Below are 26,235 nucleotides of genomic sequence, written 5' to 3'. Positions count from 1 at the left end.
AGTAAATGTTGGGTAAACTGGGCTCTTCGGTTTGGGACTCTTTGGCATTCTACAGGGAAGAAGTTCAGTGATTTTTGAGGGTATGTCTTTGATCGTCTTCATCTGAGCTTGTCCTGTGAGTTCCAACATTGGTGTTACATCCTCTGCATATCGCCTCTGATATATTGCCATAACTGTGCCATGGAGTGTACGCTTTCCATTAGGTGTGTCCTCTGCAAAGTCAACATTATCTACTGCAAAGAATATATGCCTTCCAAGAACAACATTCGCAGGGATATAGACCCTGTCGTTGTCTTGCATTGTATTTGAAAACAGACCATGGTCATGTTATTTTTTTAAATTAAATTCACAACTCAAGTTATAGTAGGCCCTACAAACATATTCAAATGGCGCCCATTTTGAAACATCAAGCGTCTGCCAGTCTTATTGTACCCCTAGCAATCTGGCATCAGGTTTTTTGGACTTGTTGGTATTGAAAATGTGGATATTGCCACAAAAATGAGCCTTGTGGGATATCCACAACTCAAGTTATAGAAAATAATGCTTAAATGGCAGCCATTTTGAAAATCAAGATGGCTGCCAATATTTTTTGTCCCATAGCAACATGGCACCATGTCTATTGGACTTGTTGGTATTGGAAATGTAGGTATTGCCACCACAATTAGCCTCATAGGATATTCACAACTCGGATTATAGTAACAAAAATATCAAAAATGGCGGCCATTTTGAAAATCAAGATGGCCGCCCTCCGCCACACCTCAGATTTGTCCACCAAAACTTTTCTTGCTCTTTGGGGCCTATATAAGGTATCTAAATAGGTGGGATGTTTTAATCATTCAAAATGCACGGGACATAATATCATACCACAACCCCCTGGATGAAAAACCGTCCATCATATGAAAATTTGATGGTCGGCTTTTTATCCCAGCTACATACAAAAAAATATAAAATTTTAATAATTTGCCATGAAATTTGTATTATTTCGCGAATTAAAAAAAAATCGAAATTATTTGATATCAGAAGGACATTCTTCGTATTTAGAATGCAATTAGATTATGTCTGATGTGCTCTCTGGGGTCCATTTCACTAACCTTTACGAAGCTTCGTAAGTCTCGAAATCATTCGTAACTTACGACGAGTCGTAAAGTTCCATTTCATTTAACTTACTTCCCGGACGATCGGTAGGCCTACCCTTCGTAAGTAATAGGGATTTACTACAGGTACCAATCGTAAAGTTACGTCTATAGTATTGGGTATTCTTAACTTTACGAACGGTTACTTGAGTTACGAAGGGTTAAAAGTAATGGACCAAACTTTTAACCCTTTGTAACTTGGGTAACCATTCGTAAAGTTACGAATACCCAACACTAGACGTAACTTTACGAAGGGTTCCTGTAGTAAATCCCTATTACTTACGAAGGGTACCATTCGTAAGTATGTTTAGTGAAATGGAACTTACGACTCGTCATAAGTTACGAATGATTTTGAGACTTACGAAGCTTCGTAAAGTTGAGTGAAATGGACCCCTGGTTACACAAAAAATACCGTGCAAACGTTGCTATCCGATTCCTTAACCGCTTAGGGAGTGTTCAGAAATACTTTGGTGGGGGGGGGCTGGTAAAAGGGAGGGGGACCAAAAAGTTTTGGACCTTAAAAGAGGGGGGACCAAAAAGTTTTAGGTGGTAGGAAAGGGGGGGGGGGCCAAAAAAGTTTTCCGCTTTAAAACCCTCAATTTTCGCACGCTTCGCGCGCATTGAGACCCTATATATATCACTTTTAACATGGGCAAGTTTTGATTTTCAGTGCTTTTGTTTGAAAAATGATGAAGCTTTGTGTACACACATCTACTAATTAATATATCATTAAAGATGATCAGCAACATGCAATATCTGGATTGGTATAAGAAATAGGCCTACTGGCACTTTTATCATAGAATTTTATATCTCTACAAAGTAGGCTACAAACATGATTTGTACCAATCTGATCAAAATTCAACTAAATCAAGAAAATATTGCAAATAAATTGAATTTCTTTGCACGTAAACTGTACACTTCAGTTTACTATTTCTGATTGCGAAATTATTTTATGCACATAGGCCAATGGGTAGATTTAGCATAGGGCAGAGTGGGCACAGGCCCAGGTGCACGGTTTTAGGGGGGGGGGGGGCAAAACTGATGCCTGTGTACATTTGCATGATTTTGACCAAATTAATCTCATATTTGACCATTTTAGCTTTTTGCATAAATTTGTACAGTTCCAATTTTAACAATATTTGACCATTCAAGCTTTAATATGGCTAAATCCTTTGCGCGGTTTGCACGCATATGTACTGTCATAATAGCCACGGATCCTAATTATGCAGAGCTGTGCCTATGTCGAACCTCCAAATAAATCCTCTATTTCACTTTAATATCCCTGTAAAATCAAATAAACACCCTGATTTGGGACAAATCTAAATTAAGTATAAAATGAAAATTTCCTTGTGCTTGTATTTTATGCGCAATTTTCCCACCTGGAATGTTTCAAACATTTTCCTCCCTCAATGACATGTGAGCCAGATACCACACCACTGGAAACAACACTATTAAGTATAATGTTTGTTATACAATAATGGGGGGGGGTCAAAAGTTTTGTCTGTCAAAAGAGGGGGGTCAAAAAAGTTTAGCGGTCCATTGAGGGGGGTCAAAAAGTTTTCGAGCCAAAATTTGAGGGAACCAGCCCCCTACCAAAGTATTAATGAACACTCCCTTATTATTCATTCTTTAACTAGACTCGGAACATAATCAAACATTCATTTAATTGTGAGTTTACAGGAGACGGTGGATTTCTTCTGACTGACGACAAATATCCGCCCAACGATGGACGCCTTGAGATTTATCATAATCAATTAGTGTGGTATACTGTTCGCAGATGTGACGAGAGCTTTGATAACAATATGAACAAGGTTATTTGTCGTCAACTGGGATTTGGTCATGCTAGCACTAGCAGTGGTGGAGTCACACCAGTGTCCAACGAAGAAAATCCATTTGTGGACAAAGAAGTTAAATGCATTGGCAACGAGACGCAATTAATTGAATGTTTTGATTTTGCAAAGTCCATTGACACTAGCCAATGCGAGAGTAACGCTATTAAGATATTTTGTTCCTGGACCACTACAGGTAATGTACCAATAAAAAAGGCTTGTTCAGACGATCGCTTGTAAAGTCGCTTGTAACTACATTCGAATGTAAACTTGCATGTAGTGCCCGTCTAAACGCACTCGCATGTAGCTACATGCAAGTTACAAGTGACGATTTTACATATAAGATATCTTACATGTAGCGAGCTACATTCGAATGTAAGGCCAGTGTGAACAAGACTCGCATGTAAACTCGTTTGTAAGCATGACCTTGATGACCCAGTCCTATTGTGCATAATCATGAGTGGCATAATTTACCAGTGAAGGTCAAGTCTTACTTTTGAGTTGGCTTACAAGCAAGTCCCGTGTGGATACACAATTGCTGGCTCGCTTGTAAGTTACATTCGAAAATAGGCTACCGTCTAAACACACCTTAGTAGTTTTGATTAAATTCGGAATCCAAATCACAGTCCCGAGTGGTCATTTTTGCATAAAACCGGGCAACGTTATTTCTATAGATCTGCTGCGCATTCAAATTGCATTGTATTGCATCGCATTTCATTTGTGTCCATGCTAATTATGTTTACACAACATGAACTCACGTGTTTTCAAGCAAATTCGCCGATAATAGGTGATCAAAAGCGATCGGAATGTTACAAAAGTACAGATCGCATTCAGCTTACTTCATATGAGATGATATTTGGAAAAATACGGCATAATTTGTCATGGTGCTTGCGGAATGCCATGCAGTAAAATACTAAAACGTTGCAGCAATTCATGATTGACAACTAAAAATCGTGTCGTTCGTATCCTCCGCTGTCAATTTCTTATCCACTCACTAGTCCTCACAAAAGCTTTGTGTTGATTACGTAATGTGTGGAGGCAAATTGCAATAAGTACAATGAAATAATGAGTAGGGCGGGCTCCGGGCGGGTTTCTTCTTCGTCTTACGTAACAGTATTGTTCTCCAAAAAAAAAAACCCGGAAGCTTGTTGTCTGGCGCTCTAGCTGAAATACAGCAAGATAATGTAAGATAGTAAATGTAAACCTGTATTTTAGCTAGAGTATCTCGAGCTAGTGGCAATGATGATGCTCGACTATGCCATAGTCGATTTTTGATAAATAAAAATACGTTATTAATCATGATGAACGCATTCAGTTGAACTCAAAATTATACTGATATTTATTACAAAATACTAGTATAAAATGGTTATGAAAAAGTTTATATAATTATATTTGTGACAGTAAAAGTAAAGTATACGTAGGCTTATATTATTGAATGCAACATATCAAATGGCATAACTATAATGGCACTTCAATACTGAACAATTCTTATTTTAGAATCTGCCAGTTTATTACGAGTTAAAATCGACTATGGACTTTCACTTTTAAGCAGAACTTTACCCAGGGACTTCGTTCTCTAAAACACACTGTCAATCATACTTGTTTATCAATCAAATCTAACCACAAGACTAAGCATGGTGGTACAATACGCGCTAGATGCGTACGTTCATCCACCAACTTTCGCGCCAGCACAAAAGCGCCGCATTCCAAAGATAGATGTGTACCATGTATAGTTAATGGTAATGGTACGTGTCGGGAGGATTTAAACAATAACGGGATCTGGGCGACCAATCACAAGCCAGATTCATTTAAAGATGCATTACATCATGACCAATTTTAGTTAGGCCAGAAATTGGCCTAACTCTCCATAGAGTCCCATGTTAAAAATGTTAACCGCAATCCAAAGTCAGTAGTCCACTTGGGAAGCTAACGTACAGAGGGAGTACGGTGACTGAAAAGATGATCAGTTGTGAAAATCTATCAATTGTGCACAAATTAATTAAATCGGAGTTTTAAGCTTAAATGCAATATCCAGAGTATGCACAATCATGACAATGGGCAAGTGGACTACGGAGTAGTCTATGATGATGCAGACTGCTGAATGATGAATGCTGAACAATTAATGGATAAATGATGACGATGATCATGAATGATGAAACTTAATGATGATGATGAATAAATGAATGACTGAATGAAGGAATGATGATGACAACGACGATGATAGTGATGATAATGATGATGGTGATGATGATGATGATGGTGATGATGATGATGATGATGATGATGATGATAATCATCATGATCACGACCATGATGATGATCATAATGAGGAAGAAGTAGGCTCCACAATCAACGAATAAATGAGCAAAGATGTTCAAAACCGATTAGAGTCAGTGTGAAGCAGATACATCATTGTTTTAAAGAAACTAATATCACTGCCTTGATATACATGTAGAGGGAAGAGGAATATAGCATATCTAGCCATGCCTGCCTTGTTCAATACAGGAAATATGTTGTTTCAATTTGATATACAAAACATATCGAGGGTTGAGAGCCAGAAAGCCTCAACTCACAATCACCTGCTCCCACAAAATGAGCATAAAGTCGCCAGGGCACTATAGAAGACACAGTCCATTAACTATGACAAAATTCAATGGAAAACAAAAGACACTGTGGAAGAAATTTTATGCCCATTTTGAGGAGAGCTGGTCTTAGTGTATTACGGCTTTCTGGTTCTGAACCCTCGATATCAAGAAACAGAGAAACATGACTTCTTGTATGCCTATGTACGTATTGGGTGCAAGAAACAGAGCTGAAAAGAAACGTAGTGTATGAACTATCTGGAAGCAGCATCATTCCAATAATAAACCATAAGATTTAGCCTCAGAAAACTGAAACCATACGAAGGAAGAGGCAGTTTCTTTGGAAGTTCCTGAATGCGGCAGAACATACCAAAGAAGTACGCAACAGGTTCGAGATCCATGCATTGCGAACGAGGAAGCTACCACTGATAAATATAACAGATTTATTATCGCAAACAAAGAAGCAGCAGAACAGATTATCCCTGCATGGAGTAAACATTGCAGAAAAATTTCATGTGATTCTGAAGTATACAGATAAGAGAAAAGATCACGATAGGAAGGCTAATGAGGATTTCACCAAGAATACAACCGAAGGTCAAAGAAAAACTTGAGGATGCAAAAACAAATACATGTATCAATGTATCTCTATAATATAAGCTGTATGGGATTGGGATAGCTCATGCCGATTTCAAACATGGTTTAAGCTGACAAAATGACATCACTAACATGTCCTACAGAAAGGGTTACCTCAAAGAAAACACTTCGTAGACCTCCCACTGGTATTATAGAAGAAGTGAAAACACCCGTGAAAACACTTATCGTGAAAGAACTTATCCAAAGTGGATTAGGTTTCAGGTTTTATTAAACAAATACATCGCAGCCAAAGGCTGAATTGAGTACCGTTTTACAAAAATACAATATAAATATAAATATACCTAAATACAAGATTATACAAAAACAGACCAATTAGATGAGACATATCAAAATGTGAGCAATCAAAACAACAACAACAACAACAACTTTGGATGGAGTCTGAGGAAAAAGAGGAGGATGGAAGCCAGAGGCGAGACAACCTACTTATTAAGAATAAGAAAAGCTTGACCTTAGAAGAGACAATAAGACTAGCTTGGCTACCTCAAGTATAACACATGGGTTCTGTGCATGCGTCTTCCTATAATCGTTTCCTTCTATGCAGTGAAGTGAACATGGAATGATTGTTTTCTTTACTTCGCAGATAAAGTTTCCGATGTTCTGGATAAAATAGAGGAAATAACAGATCCAGGTCAACCCACCAATGCATCTGCAACTTGGACTGACCCAGTTGTACCGGACATTTCCCGAGGATTCTTCACAATTACATCCGACTATGAATCGGGTTATAGATTTCCAATCGGAGACACATTGGTAACAGTGCAAGCAATGGATTCAGTTGGAAACTGTGATACAAGATCATTCACTGTAACCGTTACAGGTATAGTAAAAATGTCTGGTCAAATATTGATGTTGTTTACAACATATAAAACGCAAAGTTATATTTTGTATCTATGATATTTTATGAATTGCAGATCAACAGGAGATTAATTTATTTTGGTCACCTATTGATATACATCTTTTATTGATGTCTTCTTTTAAGAAGATCTTTTAACACAATTTGTTGCTTCTGGCCAGTCAGATTGTTTAAAACAACCTGGCTGACCAGAAGCAACAAATTGTGTTGAATATGGCCAGCCAGTTATGCCACTGCAACAGCGCGTCTATTAACCACACTTTTCTTTTCCTATTTTTCAGACGAAGAGAAGCCGGATTTTGATGGCTCGTTTCCAGAAACTGTCCGTCGTGAAATACCTTGTACTCAAGGGAGTGATATCATCAACTGGACTGTGCCTTCAGTCAGTGACAATTCTGGCAGCTATACTTTGTCGTCAAATTACAATCCAGGCGACAACTTTAGCCTCGGCGACACACGTGTGATCTACACTGCCACTGACTCATCGGGGAACTCTGTTGAAAAATCATTCGTCGTGACCGTAGCCGGTAAAGTATTCTATACAAATAAAAAGATTTTTAAGAGTATAAAAGGAGAAGCTTTCTCTTTCTTCTTTGTTTGTCATAATCGCTTAGCAACAAGTGATCTATAAGTCTATGAACATGTACATGATGTATGCCACATGCATCTGAAGGGGAATCTATATTGTTTGAGACTATTGATATTGCCTCAAATGATCATACTGTTTCCTTACAGCTACCAATTACGTGTACCTGTACATTTCCATGATCACTGATCCTGGTCAAGCCGAAGCGAGACTGGATTGGACAGAACCGAAATTGGAGACCCATCTGGATACCTACAATCTCACAATTGGTTTTCTTGGGACCGATTCGTTTCCTATTGGTGTAACCAATCTTATTCGTACAGGAAGCGGAGCTTGCGAGAATGTTACGTTTGCCTATGAAATCACTGTTACAGGTATGTTTCTGTACACATTTCAAAAAGTTTGAAGAAACATCATAAATATTATTTGTACATAACAACCTATACCTTTAATGCATTTGTTCACATGATCTCCATTGAATATAAACCTCCTTCACAATGAGTTTACCAATGATTGTTTTGAGACCCATGATTCCTTTTGGTGTACCAAATAATGTTAATCGTACAGGAAGCGGACCGTGCGAGAATGTTACGTTTGGATATGTCATTAACGTTGTAAGTAGGTATAGGTCTATGTTATTTTGGGGTTGAAAAAATATTTTGCGAAAAATGTTTGCCCAAAATATTTTCAATAATGTTTTAAAAACGTTTTCATGACCTTTATATAACCCGACATTTAAATGTTATTTAAAGGTTTCGAAAAAAACCCTTTTAAGAACATTTCTGGGTCAGTCCATGCCAAAGCAGACTGAGTGTACACCCACCCTCTTGGATTTTGCTCTCCTTTGGCTCAGGGGTACCTTTCATGGATCCAAAGGTGAGGTAACAAGAAAAAATTTCAAATTCCATTTCGTTTGCGAATGGCAGGCCGTCAAAGTTTGGCGATCTTGACCAAATTTGGGCAAAGTGCTCTCTTTGATGGGCATTTTCTTCTTAATTGAATCAGTTGTGACCCTCTTGTTGAAGGTGGTCACTCACTGGCTGTGTCTGAAATGCCTAATGCCAAAAAATATTGATTTTTGAATTTCGTTGAGATTTCAGGGGGGGGGGGTTCAAAATCAGCACTTCGTGCTGTTCAATCAAATTATATTTGATTTTGAAGGACCCATGATAATGTCACAGTGCACTTATAGGTCCTAATTATGTTCAGAATGGATTAACCATGTACCAATGTCTATGAGAAATTCAAAAAAAGAGAAATTTCTAGACCCCCTACAGAATTGTAGGGCCCCCTAGAGTGGTTCAGCCACAAATGGCGCTTAAAATCGGCAAATTTTGACCCCTAATAACTTTAGGTGTACACCAGATATGAGTTTCTAGTCTTTTGCATCTGAAAGAATGCAGTCTAATGTTACAAGGAACATAAGATTTGTTTTGTATTTTTTGTGTTTTGATACTAAGTTGATGCTTTCAAAAATGCCAATTTTTGACTAATATACAGGTTAGGGGTACAAAATGCCAATTCTAATATGCCCTTTTTTCTATTTTTGATCACTAATTATATTCAGAATGGATTAACCATGTGCCAATGTCTATGAGCAATACAAAAGAAGATAAATTTCTAGACCCCCTACATAATTTTAGGCCCCCCTAAAGTGGTTCAGCCACAAATGGCGCTTAAAATCAGCCAATTTTGACCCCTAATAACTTTAGGTGTACACCAGATATGAATTTCTAGTCTTTTGCATCTGAAAGAATGCAGTCTAACGTTACCAGGAACATCAGACTTGTTTTTTGTTTTTTTGTGTTTTGATACTAAGTTGACGCTTTCAAAAATGCCATTGTTTGACTAACAAAATGCCAGTTTTAATATGCCATTTTTTCTATTTTTTAACACTAATTATATTCAGAATGGATTACCCATGTGCCAATGTCTATGAGCAGTACGAAAGAAGAGAAATTTCTAGACCCCTACAGAATTTTAGCCCCCCTAAAGTGGTTCAGCCACAAATGGTGCTTAAAATCGACAAATTTTGACCCCTAATAACTTTAGGTGTACACCAGATATGAATTTCTAGTCTTTGCATCTGAAAGAATGCAGTCTAACGTTACCAGGAACATCAGACTTGTTTTGTGTTTTTTTGTGTTTTGATACTAAGTTGACGCTTTCAAAAATGCCATTGTTTGACTAACATACAGGTTACGGGTACAAAATGCCAGTTTTAATATGCCATTTTTTCTATTTTTTAACACTAATTATATTCAGAATGGATTACCCATGTGCCAATGTCTATGAGCAGTACGTAAGAAGAGAAATTTCTAGACCCCCTACAGAATTTTAGCCCCCCCCCTAAAGTGGTTCAGCCACAAATGGTGCTTAAAATCGACAAATTTTGACCCCTAATAACTTTAGGTGTACACCAGATATGAATTTCTAGTCTTTTGCATCTGAAAGAATGTAGTCTAATGTTACTAGGAACATAAGATTTGTTTTGTATTTTTTGTGTTTTTATACTAAGTTGACGCTTTCAAAAATGCCAATTTTTGACCAACGTACAGGTTACGGGTACAAAATGCCAATTTTTAAATGCCTTTTTTTTCTATTTTTGACCATTCTATAGCAAATTGTTTTATTTACAATGTTATTTCAAGTTGCTCTTGAGTCAAATTATAAGAAAAAACTAATTTCTAATTCTCTATACGGATTTTCAAGGGGGTCAAAATGGTGCTTCCTGGCAACGATGCACTTGCAAATTACAGGTAATGGTACAAAATACCCATACCCTTTTCACTGTGCTAATGTTTCTAGTTTATTTAGTTTTATTGCAATTTCTTTACTTACTTTCTCTACTTACTTACGTAAAGAATAGATGTCAGAATAAATGAGAAAATTGCAATACAACTGTAAAACAGAGAAAAAAGAGCACACTGATATCATGGAAATGGGTACATCGATCATAACCTGTACTTTGCATGTGCATCGTTACCAGGAAGTGCCTTTTGACCCCTTAAAAATCCATACAGAGGATTTAAAGTAGTTATTTCTTATTATTTGACTCAAGGGCAACTTGAAATATCAGGATAAAGACAATTTGCTATAAAATGATCAAAAATATTTTAAGAAGTCACACTAAAATTGGCATTTTGTCCCCGTAACATGTAAGTTAGTCAAAATTGGCATTTTTGAAAGCGTCAACTTACTATCAAAACCCCATACATACAAAACAAAACTTATGTTCCTAGTAACGTTAGACTGCATTCTTTCAGATGCAAAAAACTAGAAATTCATATCTGTGTACACCTAAAGTTATTAGGGTCAAAATTTGCTTATTTTAAGCGCCATTTGTGGCTGAACCACTTTAGGGGGGCCTAAAATTCTGTAGGGGGTCTAGAAATTTATCTTCTTTTGTATTGCTCATAGACATTGGCACATGCTTAATCCATTCTGAATATAATTAGGACCTATAAGTGCACTGTGACATTATCATCGGTCCTTCAAAATCAAAAATAATTTTATTGAACAGTACAAAGTGCTGATTTTGACCCCCCCCCTGAAATCCAAACAAAATTCAGAAATCTATCTTTTTTGGCATTAGGCATTTCAGACACAACCAGTGAGTGACAACATTCACCAAGAGGGTCACAACTGATTCAATTAAGAAGAAAATGCCCCTCAAAGAGAGCACTTTGTCATTTGGACACCTTAAAATTCCCAATTTTGGTCAAGGTCGCCAAACTTTGACGGCCCGTCATTCGCAAACGAAACGGAATTTGATTTTTTTCCTTGTGACCTCACCTAGGGATCCATGAAAAGTAACTTTGAGCCAAAGGAGAGCAAAATCCAAGAGGGTGGGTGTACACTCAGTCTGCTTTGGCATGGACTGACTCTTCTGTGTTTGCTGGGTTCAAATATTTTAACATAATGTTATTTAGTATTGACACAATATTTGGCAAAAATGTTTGCAAAAAATAGTTTACAATAACATTTTTGAAAACATTTAAAAATATTGTTGTAGTGTGTTTTCATACAAAACGTTTTGAAACGTTATCATGACCTTTATATAACCCGACATTTTAATGTTATTAAAACGTTTTTACTTAAACCAAAAGCCAAAATATAACTTACTTAAAACGTTTTTGTGTTTGCTGGGTAGCAACAACAAGTGGGAAGGTGTACAATAAAGCATCAGAGACATGAAAGAAGATGCTTTTTTATTATGCACTCTGCTCTCGAAGGATGGTGTGTCGTTGTCAGATATGTCTCCGACTACTCCATCTGGTAGGCTATTCCAAACATAATATGCAGTATGAATGAAAGCAGTTCTGCCTATAGATATGGTCCTAGAAACTGGTAATGTTAGGGAATGGCATGGCAAGGCATAGACAAGCTGGAGCGGGTAGCTCTTCTGACTACAAATTGCTTTGGTAGCAGTGCCTTCAGCTCTGATGGGCACGAGCTGGTGTGTATTTTGTAGCGGACTATTGCAGCCACTTAACGTCTTTGGTGGAGGGATGTGATGTTCAGCTCTGTACTTGTAAGTGCCTTCCCCTGGATAGAGTCTAGCAATCTAGAGTGGTGGCGCTGGCACTCATCCAAGATAGTGAGGCGTATTCCATCACACTGCCTCGTAAACAGTTGCTCTACCTCTGACATCAAATTTATATGCAAGTCTCAACAGAGCGCGCAGCTTCTGTCCTGCTGCTCTGGATGAAACATAGTCCATGTCGGCTTGCTGTACTGTGACTTCCAGGACCTCCAGCTCCTCCTTCTCAGGCAGTTTGGTGGTACCAAACAGAAGATCTAGCTTGGTTGGGTTCCTTTTTCTTGATACTGTCATTGCTTTACATTTCGATGGCTAGAAGGTCACCTTCGATTTGTCTGCCTGATCCTTATTTGCTTCAGGTCACTGTTCAGGCTAGCAGTAACAGCTTCAGGGATATCTCTAGATGTAATCTCACAAAACAAGGTGGAATCATCTGCGTGGAGGTAGAGTTTTCACACTCATCACCCAGGTCATCAATGAAAACAGAGAACAAAAGTGGGCCCAATATTGAACTCTGGGAACTGATGCATTGCTGGAGGAAGTACTTGATAATTAGCCAGATAAGACAACTTTGATGGAACGATCTGTCAGGTAGCTTCTAATCCAGGTGAGCAGCTATCCGGATACTCCCTTTCCCATGAGTTTCGATCAAAGGCCATTATACCAGATTTTTGTCAACTGCTCCTTTGATATCCAGGGCAATCAGGCGCACTTCGTTGCCTCTGTTCAGATAGTGCCAGCTGTACCGTGGTGTGGCCTAAATCCGAACTGTTTATCTGATATCATTTGGTTTCCAAGGAGGTACTTCTGAAGTTGGTCCTTTACAGCAGCCTCCTTGCTGATGATGCAGAGTGGGCGGTACATAAATGGATTAGACTTCGAATCTCTCTTATGAATAGGGTTGACAGATGCAGTCGTCCATTGGCTTGTAAAAAGTCCCTTGGAGACGCAAAACTCAAACAGCAGGCTGAGTGGTCTATTAAGTTCTGCGCTACACTCCTATAGGCCTCTTGCAGGGATTTCATCAGGACCAGTAGCTTATTACGATTACGTTTATCCGAAACGGCGTAACGGACATTCTCCACTTTCAGTTAAAACGTATATATAATTGTAGGAATCTCATGGAATAATAACCTTTGTCTAAAATTGAATAATTGTAAATTGAAAATATGCCTATTGTTGATGCTACATGTTGTATTATTTAATATTTTGTCTTTTTATTCTATGTTATTTTCATTTTGTATAGAGGAATATGATGTAGAAAGATTTGAAGCAAACGTTGACTACTTTGAGAAAAAGGTGAGATTATTTACGACGTTATTGATTTCTTTATTAAGTACGGCAATTACTTGATCGTTGTTCATTGTTGTCAACGTTAGACTTCTGTCTTTTTACCATTATTGTTCAATCATCGTTAATGATATCTTACTGGTCATCAAGGTATTTCGACAGTAGGCTTTTGGAGGAATTTCTCATTTGTGACCATCCAGCACAACTGAGCCCTGAAGTCGCCAATCATCATTTTTGAGATATTCAACCAAAATATTCTGCTTGAAAGTAGCTTTAAAATGATGTATATCATGTCTATAGTACTTGACATTTAAGAAGTGAAAAATCAATAAAACAGCCAATAAATCCTTTGTTTCCTATTGTTTATTGTTAAGTTCAATGGAGCATATCTCAATAGTGGCACTGGCGACATCCGGGCTCAGTTGTGGTGGGTGGTCACATTTGCTTATGTTCCTATTACATAGTGTACATGTATATTCCTATTACATGATTACATCTAACATTAATTGGCAAGGGAAGTCATGCAAAGTGTCCCAACCACTGCGTTTTTTATGTACTTATATCTTATGTTTCATTTTGTTTTTAAAGGCTGGTATAGGCGTCGAAGAGTTTTTGAACGAATGGGACAACATGAGCTTGTTGCTGTCCGCGAAAGCCTCTGATCCATTGTTCGTCAACACAACGTCATTCGGTTAGTTGATTTGTGTCTTAACGTCTGTGTTTTAAATTTAGTTTTTGCTTCATGTTGAACTGAAATGATGTAAATTGTGTAATGAATTATTCAACCTCAAAGTAATTGTTGATCCATCATTTCTGGAATTTATATTTTTAAATGTTTTGTCATTTATGTTATGTAGTTTTGAAGGAATTTCGCTTTTCCGAAACAGATGAGGAAGTCTCATTAAGCAATGGTAATGTCAAGGCTGATGTAAACCTTTCACCCGATATATTGAGCTACAGTAAGTTACAACATTACGATTGCATAAGGGATGGCCCTAATGGCCTTAATTATTTGTACAAGATGTATGCGAGGCCTTAAAAAACTGGATTTTTGATTGGAAAAAGTGTTTGAAAACATAGTTTATCGGTCAAGGCACCAGGTTGATCGAAACTGTGCTTTTCAAATTCAAAAACTTGGCTTTTCGATTCGAAAAACTTGGGTTCTTGATCGAGAAACCATGTGTTTTTTAAATAACTATAGAAACCAGGTTTTTTGGCGAGAAACAAGATTGATCTCTATTATGGGGCAAAAATACTTGATGATGTTAGCCACAACAACACTTAGCCAATCCATCTAAGGTACGTGTAAGTTGAATGAAATGCAAATTCAATCAAATGATGAGCAGTGTTGAGCAGTGTTGACACTGTCATGACTGTTGATTCTGGTAACCTCTGTGGAACAAAGGGACGTCCTCCGTTTGTTCGACGTCCCAACTTCTTCGACACGGTAAACCTTAAACGCCAACCTTAATCCTACAACCCTATATCCAGTATCTACCAGGTTTTAATGTGCACCCCCAGGGCTCTACCAAACTTTTTTAGCTTCCCTTTATGGTCCTATAACACATTCAAGATGTTAACAAAAATATTTCCCGGCACTCCGGCCATATTCAAGGTTAAAGGTCAACACAGTAGTCAAATTTCAAAGTTGCTCAAATCTAGCTAACAAGCACACCATATCATTCCTTTCATCGCAAGGATTCAGAAAAAGTATAGTTTGACCTACCTGCGACATACCGTTCTTGAGTTATAAGCAAAAGGTCACATTTTTGGCAGTGGTCTTTTTGTGGCAATTTTGCGCAAAATTGGTTGATTTTCCCTCTGAAATTCACTTTCATTCCTCCCTCCCCCTGCAAAAAATTCCTGGCACCGCCATTGAGTACATGGACAAGGAAATAGTGACATTTTTAAACCGTTTTATTTCGTTTTCTTTCTTTAAAGGCTCTGCGATCATAATAGGAATTTTAAAATCAGCCCATCAAAGTATAAATCTTACCAATGAAAATGTAGTAGATGAAAATGCAACGCAAATAATTGCGTCACACGAATTCGGCAGTCCCATATATAGTGTAAATCTGATCGATGAAAACGGTCAATCTGTACCTCTTGCGGAGGGATCACGTATTGAAATGACGTTTGACTTGTTGCCAGAAGCAAGTATGGTAAGTAGACTGCAGTTTACAACAGTACTCATTTGGTAGTAATTTCTTACCGTAGTACACCTATTATTGGCGAAATACCGTATGCAAGACGCAGAACGTATGGAAGTTCACAGGATTAGTTTTTCGCACGTGGACCCTGGGACGGGGGAGCTTGACGTCATTGAATAGCTTTAAGTGTTAATTTTCGTAATAGGCTAATTGCCTGTCAGACTGAAGTAACTTATACCTAATACTAAAATAGAGAGTTTGCGAAATGCAGTTCAAAACCACAAAGTTTAACGTCTAGAGGATTATAGAGGATTATGTATTCAAAACTACTCTGCCATTAAAGCCGCTCGAAGTAAAAAACCAATGAACGTGAAATGTCAAGTTGGTGCCGATTGGTTACAGCGGCATCACGTGACATCGCGCGTTTACGTACCGTGATCCCGCCCGTTCACGTTATGCTGTCTAGTGTTGTCACATTTCTGTCTCTTCGGCTTCATACACGTCACGATCTTTAGGTGTCCGGAAGACTGCTCCCTCCAATAACATGTGCAAATTCTTAGTGACCATGCTGAATACAATTTCCTTAAATTTGTTTTGAATTTTGTAGAGTGCTAATGAAGACGAAATAGAGACGAAAAATAAGACACCGATGTGCAAGTTCTTCAATTCAGATGGGTAAGCCGCTATTGCTTTACAACAATTAATAAGTATTTTAGCGGGACCGCCGTTGGACAAGTTAGGGGGTTCGTCGTCTAAAAACTTACTAATTGTAATGAATTCCCATCGTAAAAGCCTATCCCACAATATCGCTTTAAATTTCGCTTTATAGTAGTATAAAATGTATTGAACTCTGCACATAAAGTCGAATGGTGTCATCGAACTACAATGGCTATTCATAGTTGTCTGCCCGGCATATTTTGCTGCCCCAAGGTCTAATGCGTGAAGTCCGGTGTCTTGCAGAACATCGATGAATGTCACGTCAATATGACAAGTCTTCTAAGTTCCAGTCCAAGGTTCGCTCTCCTGTGTTTTAGGGTCCATTGAATCAGTGTTGATACTGGCTTCTCACTCCTGAAGAAATGACTAACAAATCTTTCTTTCTCTCCTAAATGTTCTGCAAGTGATCGTGACCTCACTTTGCTTACCCTCAGCTGACCTTTACAGCATGCTTTTTAGTCTCCAGCTCTGTCCACGCTTACGTTTTGTCTGAGCTGAGAGTGCGTGAAAGTGGCCCTTTCCAAGATATCATTATTTAATTCACTGATTGCGAGACTTGCAAGAGGTCTTCGTACATACATGCTAATTGGTAATATGTAAATATGATTTTAACATTATCATGGAAGGGAATATAAGGTAGTAGTTCCCCTTGAACAAAACATTGCATGTCATTTATCTGAAAATTGCAAAAGAAATTTGCAGCTGTCTTTAACCAGTGTGCTGATAACAACTATTGTTATATCAAACACAGGAAATGGTCAGGGGATGGTTGCCTCGAAGCAAAAATCACAGAATCGGCCGTAAGCTGCTCATGCAATCATCTGACAAGTTTTGCTGTTCTAATGCAAGTGGTTGATGTGAGTAAAATGGGAGCAGGTTTTATTTTATCCAAGCTATAATTTAATATAACAATACAATACAATACAATACAATACAATACAATACAATACAATACAATACAATACAATACAATTATACATCAACTTATTCTATCCTAAGGGAATAACAGTAGGATACCTTCTGCGCCTGATACTAACCGTAACACCAAACCTAGACCGCTACTCTAGCCCTATAACGCTCCAGACCCCGGAAACACCTAAAGGTTTATTCTTAATGAAGGCACTGAGAATTTGTGTTCGTCAGCCTGAATTCATGCTTGTAAAGTAGTATACATCGCTTTTCTTATACATTCGTTTGCCAGATCAACATACCCCAAGCACATCAAGATGCCCTGCATTACCTGACCATCATTGGCATCGCTATATCCACCGCTTGTCTTGTTGCTACTTTGGTTCTTTTCGGATATTTCAAGTAGGTGTTAACATTGAATTTAGCAAACGATGATCATCTGTACTTCATTAGTTATATTATTAATTCCTATGGCAGAACACTGAGAGTTCTTTTGTAAGTCGATGACCCCCTAAAAACATTTGAAAAATATGAATAATTTGGTTTAAAAGGTTTGCATTTTTATTTTTGACCCCTAGCAACATCAAAACTACTATTAGCCATGAGAGCTCAAGGTAACTTGGGCACGTCGTCAATAACAAAAGTACCGATAAATTAAAAATAACGCTTTGAATAGATGTGTTAGTGCCGACCATAACGTTTTAGAATGTGTGACTTAATTCTTTTCAGATTGTACAAGAAGGTTCGTGTGATAATCCATGCCAACTTGGCGTTGAGCTTACTGATTGGACAACTTACATTTGTGTGTGGCGTTGACGCTAATGCAAAGGTAAATGGTATGAAAGCATAAGTGTATCTTTTTGAGAAAACCCAAGTATCGGTCGCTATACCCTAGTTTCGCCAGCCCATTTTTGGGTTTTGCTCCACAAATTAAAGAATAGCTCAGCAAAACTCAAATCGGGTAGCGATTTTAGGTTTTTGCAGTCCATTCCCAAGATTGGGCAGCAATACCAGGGTATAGCCTTCTAATCTTAGATTTAGTCAAAGCTCAAATCGGTGAACAATTCTAGAAGCTTCTCGAGTTTTGAAGCCCATTCCTAACATGCCTAATAGGAATAGCTAGCAATACCATGATAGTAGGGATGACCAATGAATCATCAAGTTGATTAGAATACTCCCATAGATATGCAGGGAGCTCAACTATGCACTGCTTGCACAGACATTTCTAAATTGAGCTCATTCTTTTATTTTTCAAAATTTAGGGATGTTAATGCCAAATATGTTTTGTAACTATCCTGCAAATTACAGCAACATAACTTATTTGGTTTTCCTGTAAGTGTGAGTCAAAGTTGGTCCATCGTCACAGTGCGCTTAATTGCCAGTGGCCAAGTACAGCACTGCTCAGAATGGCACAAAATATTCAGATCAATAAGATCAGGTGAAAACCTTGACCTACTGAGCTGTAATTTGGCAGAGTTGCCGTTATTACCTCTATCATACCCTCTGTAAAAAGGTTAAAAAAATTGACAAGTAGATCTCGAGTTAAAAAATTAATCACCAGCTTCCCTTTGGAATTTCCATACACCTTTCGAGTCATGTTAAATAGATACCTTTCTGAACATAAATGTGAAGTTTCGTGCTCATTTGATGTATTTTTCACCTGATTTCAACCCCAAACGTTTTCTTATATTTATACCATCTACACTGACTTGCTGCTATACACGCACAGGAGGTGTACTTTTAAAATACGCGCCTAATCAATAATGAGTCTTTCACTCCATTCTTAAAGTACTGTGCTCCCTGTAGCATTATGGAGTGTTCAGGTCCTAGTGTTATTGTTTTGAAGCAGATGACAGTGTTCATTCAAGCCTATCAAGGTCAGTTATTAGCCACTTGCTGAATGGCTGGGCATTATCAGCTATCAAAGAGATACATTATGCAGCTGCCAATCACAGTAGAGGTTAAACATTTTGTTAAAACCCCAAAAGTGATATCAGGACAAAGCTGTGCATGTTGTTTGGATTCCTATGTTGAAAATCCCTTGTAGTAGTTTTGTTTATGTGCAGTATAATTTATATTGTTGTGGAAAAAAAGTTCACATGGACTTTTGATTATGTGCCATTTCAGCCATTTTGGATGATTTTTAGCAAATGTTTTCTAAAAGCATGATTTCAGTGCCTCGGTTTGAAGAATTAATTTATGCTATTGACTAGTAAAGTGCCACATCGCAAGAAAACCCTTTTATACTTTCACAATATGCTTGTTTCATGTTTGCATATATATTAAAATGAAGAAATATAAAAAGGTAAATATATGCTTATACCAATTTTGCTCCCATTGCTATTTTTGGACTTTGTAATTTTATTTCGTTCCAATGACCGGTCAATTCGAAAATTTTTTTACCGATTTTGACCATTTAACCACCAAAATACTTCTGCTGATGAGTTCTTTTTTGTAGCAATAGGGGCAACATGAAATTTTGATGGTCATCCCTAATGATAGCCTCCGAATTGAGTCTTGCTGAGCTATTTCTTAGTTTGGGGAGCAAAATCCAAGAATGGGCTGGCGAAACCCGGGTATAGCGACCGATTCTTGGGTTTTGCTCAAAATGACACACTTATGCTTCCATAATGTTTTGCTCGATAATGATACACTTGTGATGCTGAACCCCGAATTCGCAGCTGAATTAAGTTTTGCTCGTAAAGCTCAAGGACTTAAAATTATGTTTAAAATACGATATGTTGACTAACCTTCTTTTTATCATGGTAATAGCAGTATCATACCTTGCATACAGGATGGCGAAAAGAAATGTGGTGAGATCGGGCGGAAGTTGAAGCTATATAAACTTTAGTTAGTGTGAGGGATTTTTGAGATTTAAGTTTTACGGATTTTACGGGATCGGGACTAACAATTTCACTTCTTTATATTCTAAACTGTATTGTCTCAAATTTATAGAATGCATGTATCGCAGTAACATTGATGTTGCACTATTTCTTCTTGACGGTATTCATGTGGATGTTGATGGAGGGTGTATTTCTGCTCATCAAGATGAAACCCACGATGAGATGGTCCATGAAACCAGCAGTGTGTATCTCAGTTGCTTGGGGTAAGATGATTATCCGGATGGGGATCTTAGTGGGAAGGTGGGGATGGTGGGTATGGATATGTCCGGCAAAGCCTAGGGTAGCATTTTCAGGCTCTCAGGTTTTAGATTACAGAAAAGTGGGTTATAGTTTTCTCCAAAAATCTGGGTAAAGTGTTATTATTGTTTTTTTAGCCAAATGTGTGCAAATGTAGTTTTACTTTGGCAGCAACTGTGTCAAAATGCTCACCATAAATTTGAGCCAAGTCATGGTCAGGATTTGGTCGGCCATTGACTGGGTCCCCGCATCACCAAACTGGTGATATGACTGCCCCATTGGGTGGATTAAAGCCGCTTAAAATTCGATGTTAGATTATTTTGTGTTGTAAACTGTCATCATTCTTTTGTCTACGTGTAACACGGGTGATAGAATGCAGTTTAAAAGGCCGCATCATTTCACATTTTAGGTGAGATGGAGCCGACGGTGACCCAAATATGGCTACCATTGAGGTGTAGGAATGCGTGAAATTGGATTCGTCTATACCCCTCCTCCTGCACCAGGATTTCACCATTGTCCTAGATTGGAATTTTCTACCAATATAACTAATCTTCATATCCTATGATAGCTACACACGTCTCATAGAAATAAATGTACATGCATTTTTAGACAAATACCTGTGCATCTCTTTTACAGGTTGCCCAATACCAATTGTTATCTCTACCGTGGCAAGTAGATACCACCACTACGGAATGAATGGAATGTAAGTTGCTTTGATATATAAACGATTGAAGGGCAAGGCTGTTTTTCATTCACAAATTTTTGGGCTTTAAATTCGCCCAAGAAGTAATGATATAACAGGATTCATTACCACAGCGATGTTTTTCACTATATTTGAATGTATTGCCCTGCATTATAAGCAGTCTGCACTCACAGCCTGTGTATGTGTGCAGTCAACAAAGAAAGGAATTACGATACCACTCTTTTCTTTTCAAAGACACTATTCTTACAGAAGATGCGAGTGAAACATACATGGACTCAGCATGTGACATTTCTATAATTGTGATCCAGCCAGGTTTTTTTTTTATCCCTGTGATATATTTATGTTGTAATGCGGAGGAACAGCGTCTAGTGCAGGAAAATACTTTCAAAAATAATCTAGACTCATCGCTATTGTGATTAATCCTGTTAGACTTCTACGGCGAATTTGCATCATAACAAAATAAAAACTTACTACTTTTTTCAGGTTTTACAAAATAAAAAACAAAAAACATATTGCATTATTTTAACTTGGTATATTTTCTCACAATATTGTTAAATATTAGTGTTAAAAACACAAAGAACATGAGTATTGAGTAAAACACCCGATAATAGGTAATCACAAAATGCCATCAAATCATTAATGTCAGCGACTATTATTTCGTAGGGCCTATGTAGGCCTATATATCGAGGGTTGACAATCAGAAAGCCTTAACTCACAAAGGATTCCTTTGTGAGTTAAGGCTTTCTGATTGTCAACCCTCGATATGTGATATATGTACAGTTGTGAAAAAATGACACTTGATACAAAGTTTAATGGATACATTTTACACATATCCATTTGTTTTCTTTTATAGATGCTGGTTACCAATCACTCATGGTATTGTGTACGCCTTTGTCGCGCCAGCACTCGCCATTGCTCTAGTAAGTTGACTAATTCAATATAAAACACATTTATCTGAAGAACGTTGTACTAAGCTCATAAGAGCAACAAAGGCTCGTTTTATCTTTTCAGTTTCCGTAAGTCTATTGTTCAGATACGAAAACGCAAGGGATTTAGTAAGTTTACTGTAACATGACTTCATTGTTAACTTTGAAGTACCCATCAGCTTATTTCAAAAGAGGCAGTTGCTTATGTCAATAAAAGCGGGAGAGACAACACCGCTGTTTTTAATGGCCTAGCGCCCTCTCGTCTTTGATGCATGCCAATCCGAATGACAAAGTCCACTTTTTTCTGTAAAAACGTTGAAAATAAGCTCCAAAATCACAAAAGGCCCGCTTATGAGCATATCGCACGCACTTGTGCAGGGCCACAGTGTCGCCCTTCCCTCGTATCAATGTCTATCTCCCTATTTTGCTTCCTCCTGCCCCCCCCCCCCCCCCCCATGATCAGTCTCCCCACTCCTCCCCGGTCCCTCGGTCCCTACTCTCTCCTCTCGAGTTCTTCTCTTTCTCGTCTTTCCGTCTCTCCCTCTCCTCTCTTTCTTCCTCACCCCCTCCCACTCTCGCTTGTTCAGTCTCAACTTAAGTATCTCCCTCCCTCCATCCCCCGAAATTTATGACTGAAAATAAGCTCTGCAAAAATAAACATTTAAAATAAACCCGAGTCTTGCATATAGGCCCAACCAATTATCAGATTAGCTTGCCATGAATAGAATAAATTATCTTTGCTCCAATGCAATTCTTTTGTATTGCATTTCAATATAAAACATGTTTACTAAATTACCACTTGTACGCGCCTCATTGGGAGATATTTGACTATTTTAGACGCTCGTTTCATCGCCAATATGAAAGACTTTTGCTTATAACTTGGCAACATGGTTAGTATATATTTCAATGCAAGACTTTTTTTACGAATCACTTACGTCTAGGCGTAAGTGCATATACACCAAACACATGTCAATTAAGCCGTACAATTTACCGCGAATTTAGGACCGTAAAATTTAGACTCTTCTTTTGTCTAGATTGGCATCCAACCGCACATCTCAAGGTTTTATGTAAAAAATCAATATAACTTACCAAAACGAAAACTGAAATTCACGAGCTTCAAATTTTCAGTGACTAACAAAAGGCTAGAATAAAAGATTGGTCTACCTGGGAGACAACCACTTCAGAATAACAATGACTTACAAAAACTATTACGGATACGGAAACAGAAACTGAAAAGATAAAACGACGGAAACTATGTAATACTCAAATAGCGGGATTAAAATGTTATTGTTACAGCTACTCCCCATTCAAACAATATTTTCACATTGCTAACATTTAAACACAAACCTGGTTTCCTATCTCCATAAGACCAGTATAATAGCTTGCTTGAAACTGCAGCTGTGCCATCACTCGGCTAAAAATATTTGGTCAAATACACGCAATGTGATTAGCATAATTTTAGGCTGTATAGGCCTACCTGTGGTGCCAATATTATTCTTAACTTGGTTAACAGGTATTAACCGATGAAGCCCAAGTCGATCGAAATAAAATAATCTGATATAGTAATAGTCATCAGGTTCTCATGCCATGCAGTATGTGTTTTTAAATTGCTGTTGTAGGTAAATGGTTGTATTCTTTTTGCGACAATGAACACTTTCTTGAATCTGAAGACCAACAAGGATAAATCTCAAATCGAACGTTTCAGGTATGAGTATAATGATTTTTGTAATTGATAGTAAGATATTGACCTTTAAGAGACAATCGATGGGCAACTGTGTAGTGGGCATTTGAAAGACCGAGATCCAGAACGTAATGCACGTGACGGCCTCGTCAGATCTGGATAATAAGTCGAAGTCGAATCTTGTTGCAGTTGAAAATATCTTCCAAACATTAGTAATGTGCTTTCTCCCCGAACCTTGGCAACCCTGCGGAACTATTCAAATGAAAGTAATCTTGTGAAGCATTTTGCATCCTTATTAAAACCAAAACTGATATCTGTTATCCGAATTTTACTGACTAGAGTGAGCCTTCGTGCTTTATTGATCCTTGAGCCGTTGCTGGGTTGCACGTGAGTTTGGAATGTTCCACAAATTGCCAATATGCTGTCCCCGAACCTTGGCATTGAACTATTCAAATGCTGCAAATCTCCTGGGAAAATCTAGTAAAGCAATTCGCATCTTTATTTTCAACCTTTTTTAAAATCAAACCTTGAGTGATATATCTGTTATCTGAATTTTACTGACTAGAGTGAGCCTTCGCGCTTTATTGATACTCGAACCGTTGCTGGGTTGTACGTGGGTCTTTGGAGTGTTGCAGTTTGATGCAGCGTCTGCTGTTGTGTTTGGCTATATCTTTGTTGTCTGCAACACATGCCAGGTATGTTACAGTTCATGTACCAACTCAAAGTATTAAATGTTATCACTTGGAGAATACGAAAACATGAAATCTTGCAAAACAATTTCATGTCATTTCATTTTGGATTCTTTTTCAAATTTTACAATGTAACAGTAGTCCTTGTACAGTGGGCTTAGTGTTGCGAAAATCACTTTCTTATATCAATATCTCTATATGACACCAATATATAACACATAACACAATGTAGCACTAAACTTATCTTGTACAATGTGTTACCATTCAAATTGCAAATCACTTGTTGAATTGTTTTATTTGCAGGGTGTGTTTATCTTTATCTGTCAGTGTCTTATGGATGACGACGTAAGTAATCTTAACATCAAACTCGATTGCTTCAAAAATTGAGGGCATAAGTCTAATATTATGACAAACTTTATAGGCCTACAATCTAATCGTTTAATTGTGCCTTCCACCGTGAGCCTTCATAAACATCATGATGATGTAATTTATATAGATCATGCACAAGGAACGAAAACTCGCCGTACGCGTGAAAATAAAAATAAATGATTAAAATTAAATTCATTTTAGGTCCATTGAATTTAACATACTCGTATTACTTTATTATCTAACTTCTGTTGCTTGTTTTAAACTTTTTAAAGTTTAACCCAGAAACACGTATAAATTAATGTTTGGTCCTCCAGTATTTTATAAATAAACAATTACTTAATTTTATGAATGATTATTACGATTAAGGTTACTTTAAAAAATTACACTACTTGAACAGATTTCAAAGGAGTTACGAAAACGATTCGGCAAGAAACGCGTTAGCGACAATTCTTCAAGTGGTAATTCTTTGGTACCAAGTACATCACGTGATGGAGGTAAGTGTTTTTTTTCTGTGCTTCCATTCCAACATCACCGGTCTATGGTCATCCATTCAAATACGTACACCTCAAGTATGTCAACCCTTTTACTGAGTGTTGTGAGGGTAATTTGCTCTAGGTTTGCCTTTGCTGGGGTCTTTCCTAAACCTTAAAAATAGGAGGGGGGGGGGCACTCGAATACGAAAGTGACGTATCTGTGTCTACCGGAGTAGGGCACTAGGGGTCTATCGGTGGTGATTTTTGTCGAAAAAGGGTGTCATTCAGTGGCAGCTCCAAGAAAATGGGGTCATTGGTGTAAGCTGATGAAAAATGGGGGTCATTGGGTGACAGATTTGCTAAAAAAGGGGTCTATTGACAGGCACATGACGCGTGCCAATATATGTGAGTGACCCCGGGCCTTAAATACACCGTTCTATAATAAGAATGTAAGTGGGACAGAACACTTCCCTTTAGCTGTAGGTAAAACAATTAACAATACATGTAACCAACCTTTTTTCAGGAACATCAGAAGTGGCCATGTGATGTTTTAATGGTGGAAGTGGAAGATTCACGGATAGCGAGCTGTTTAAAAAGTCACTAAAAGTCAGTTAACGAAAAAAAGAGACTATTTTAGAACTAAAATCAATAAAAATAAGAATAAGAAATAATTAGTTACATAGCGCCTAATGCAAATGTCTCTACTATGCGCTTTACATCAAGAAGTAACCAACAATATTTAAAAATTATTTAAATATTATAATTCTATACAATATACAATATAACCTCGCACCTTAATATAGTTTCGTGTCCAAGGAATGTGGAAGTTTTATTGAGATAGCTGTAGATATTGAGGGCATAATGCACTTCTACAGCAGACGAAGCAATCGGGAGGCCTTTATTGATAAAAAATTAAGAAGCGAGCTAGATTAATGTCTTAAAAAGACACAAAATATCATTAAATATAGGGCCTAACCAACAATATCTTAAAAATTATTTAAACATATA

At 37.7% G+C, this 26,235-nt stretch overlaps 1 protein-coding gene across 1 annotated transcript; it reads left to right on the top strand.

The window, feature by feature from the left end:
* Positions 1 to 612: 612 nt before the first annotated feature.
* On the top strand, positions 613 to 26,235 carry LOC140147482 (uncharacterized). Its single transcript, XM_072169259.1, has 21 exons — positions 613 to 642; positions 2,771 to 3,158; positions 6,779 to 7,015; positions 7,333 to 7,578; positions 7,787 to 8,011; positions 13,427 to 13,479; positions 14,059 to 14,161; positions 14,328 to 14,429; positions 15,412 to 15,632; positions 16,228 to 16,295; positions 17,089 to 17,194; positions 17,539 to 17,648; positions 17,976 to 18,075; positions 20,202 to 20,352; positions 21,023 to 21,089; positions 21,943 to 22,009; positions 23,635 to 23,720; positions 24,262 to 24,391; positions 24,689 to 24,730; positions 25,152 to 25,248; positions 25,751 to 26,235. Exons 1-21 carry the CDS (start codon positions 613 to 615, stop codon positions 25,771 to 25,773), a joined length of 2,652 nt encoding a protein of 883 aa, XP_072025360.1. The 3' UTR covers positions 25,774 to 26,235.

Source organism: Amphiura filiformis, chromosome 3 (assembly GCF_039555335.1).
Source record: "Amphiura filiformis chromosome 3, Afil_fr2py, whole genome shotgun sequence".
Taxonomy (NCBI): domain Eukaryota; kingdom Metazoa; phylum Echinodermata; class Ophiuroidea; order Amphilepidida; family Amphiuridae; genus Amphiura; species Amphiura filiformis.
Note: the sequence above shows the minus strand (reverse complement) of the source record. Positions and strands in the feature narration are given on the sequence as shown.

Coding starts and splice junctions, on each gene's coding strand:
- LOC140147482 (XM_072169259.1), top strand. CDS start 613: ATGTCTATTGGACTTGTTGGTATTGGAAAT. Junction 3,159..6,778: donor TTGTTCCTGGACCACTACAG/GTAATGTACCAA, acceptor TTTACTTCGCAG/ATAAAGTTTCCGATGTTCTG. Junction 20,353..21,022: donor GTGTATCTCAGTTGCTTGGG/GTAAGATGATTA, acceptor TCTCTTTTACAG/GTTGCCCAATACCAATTGTT.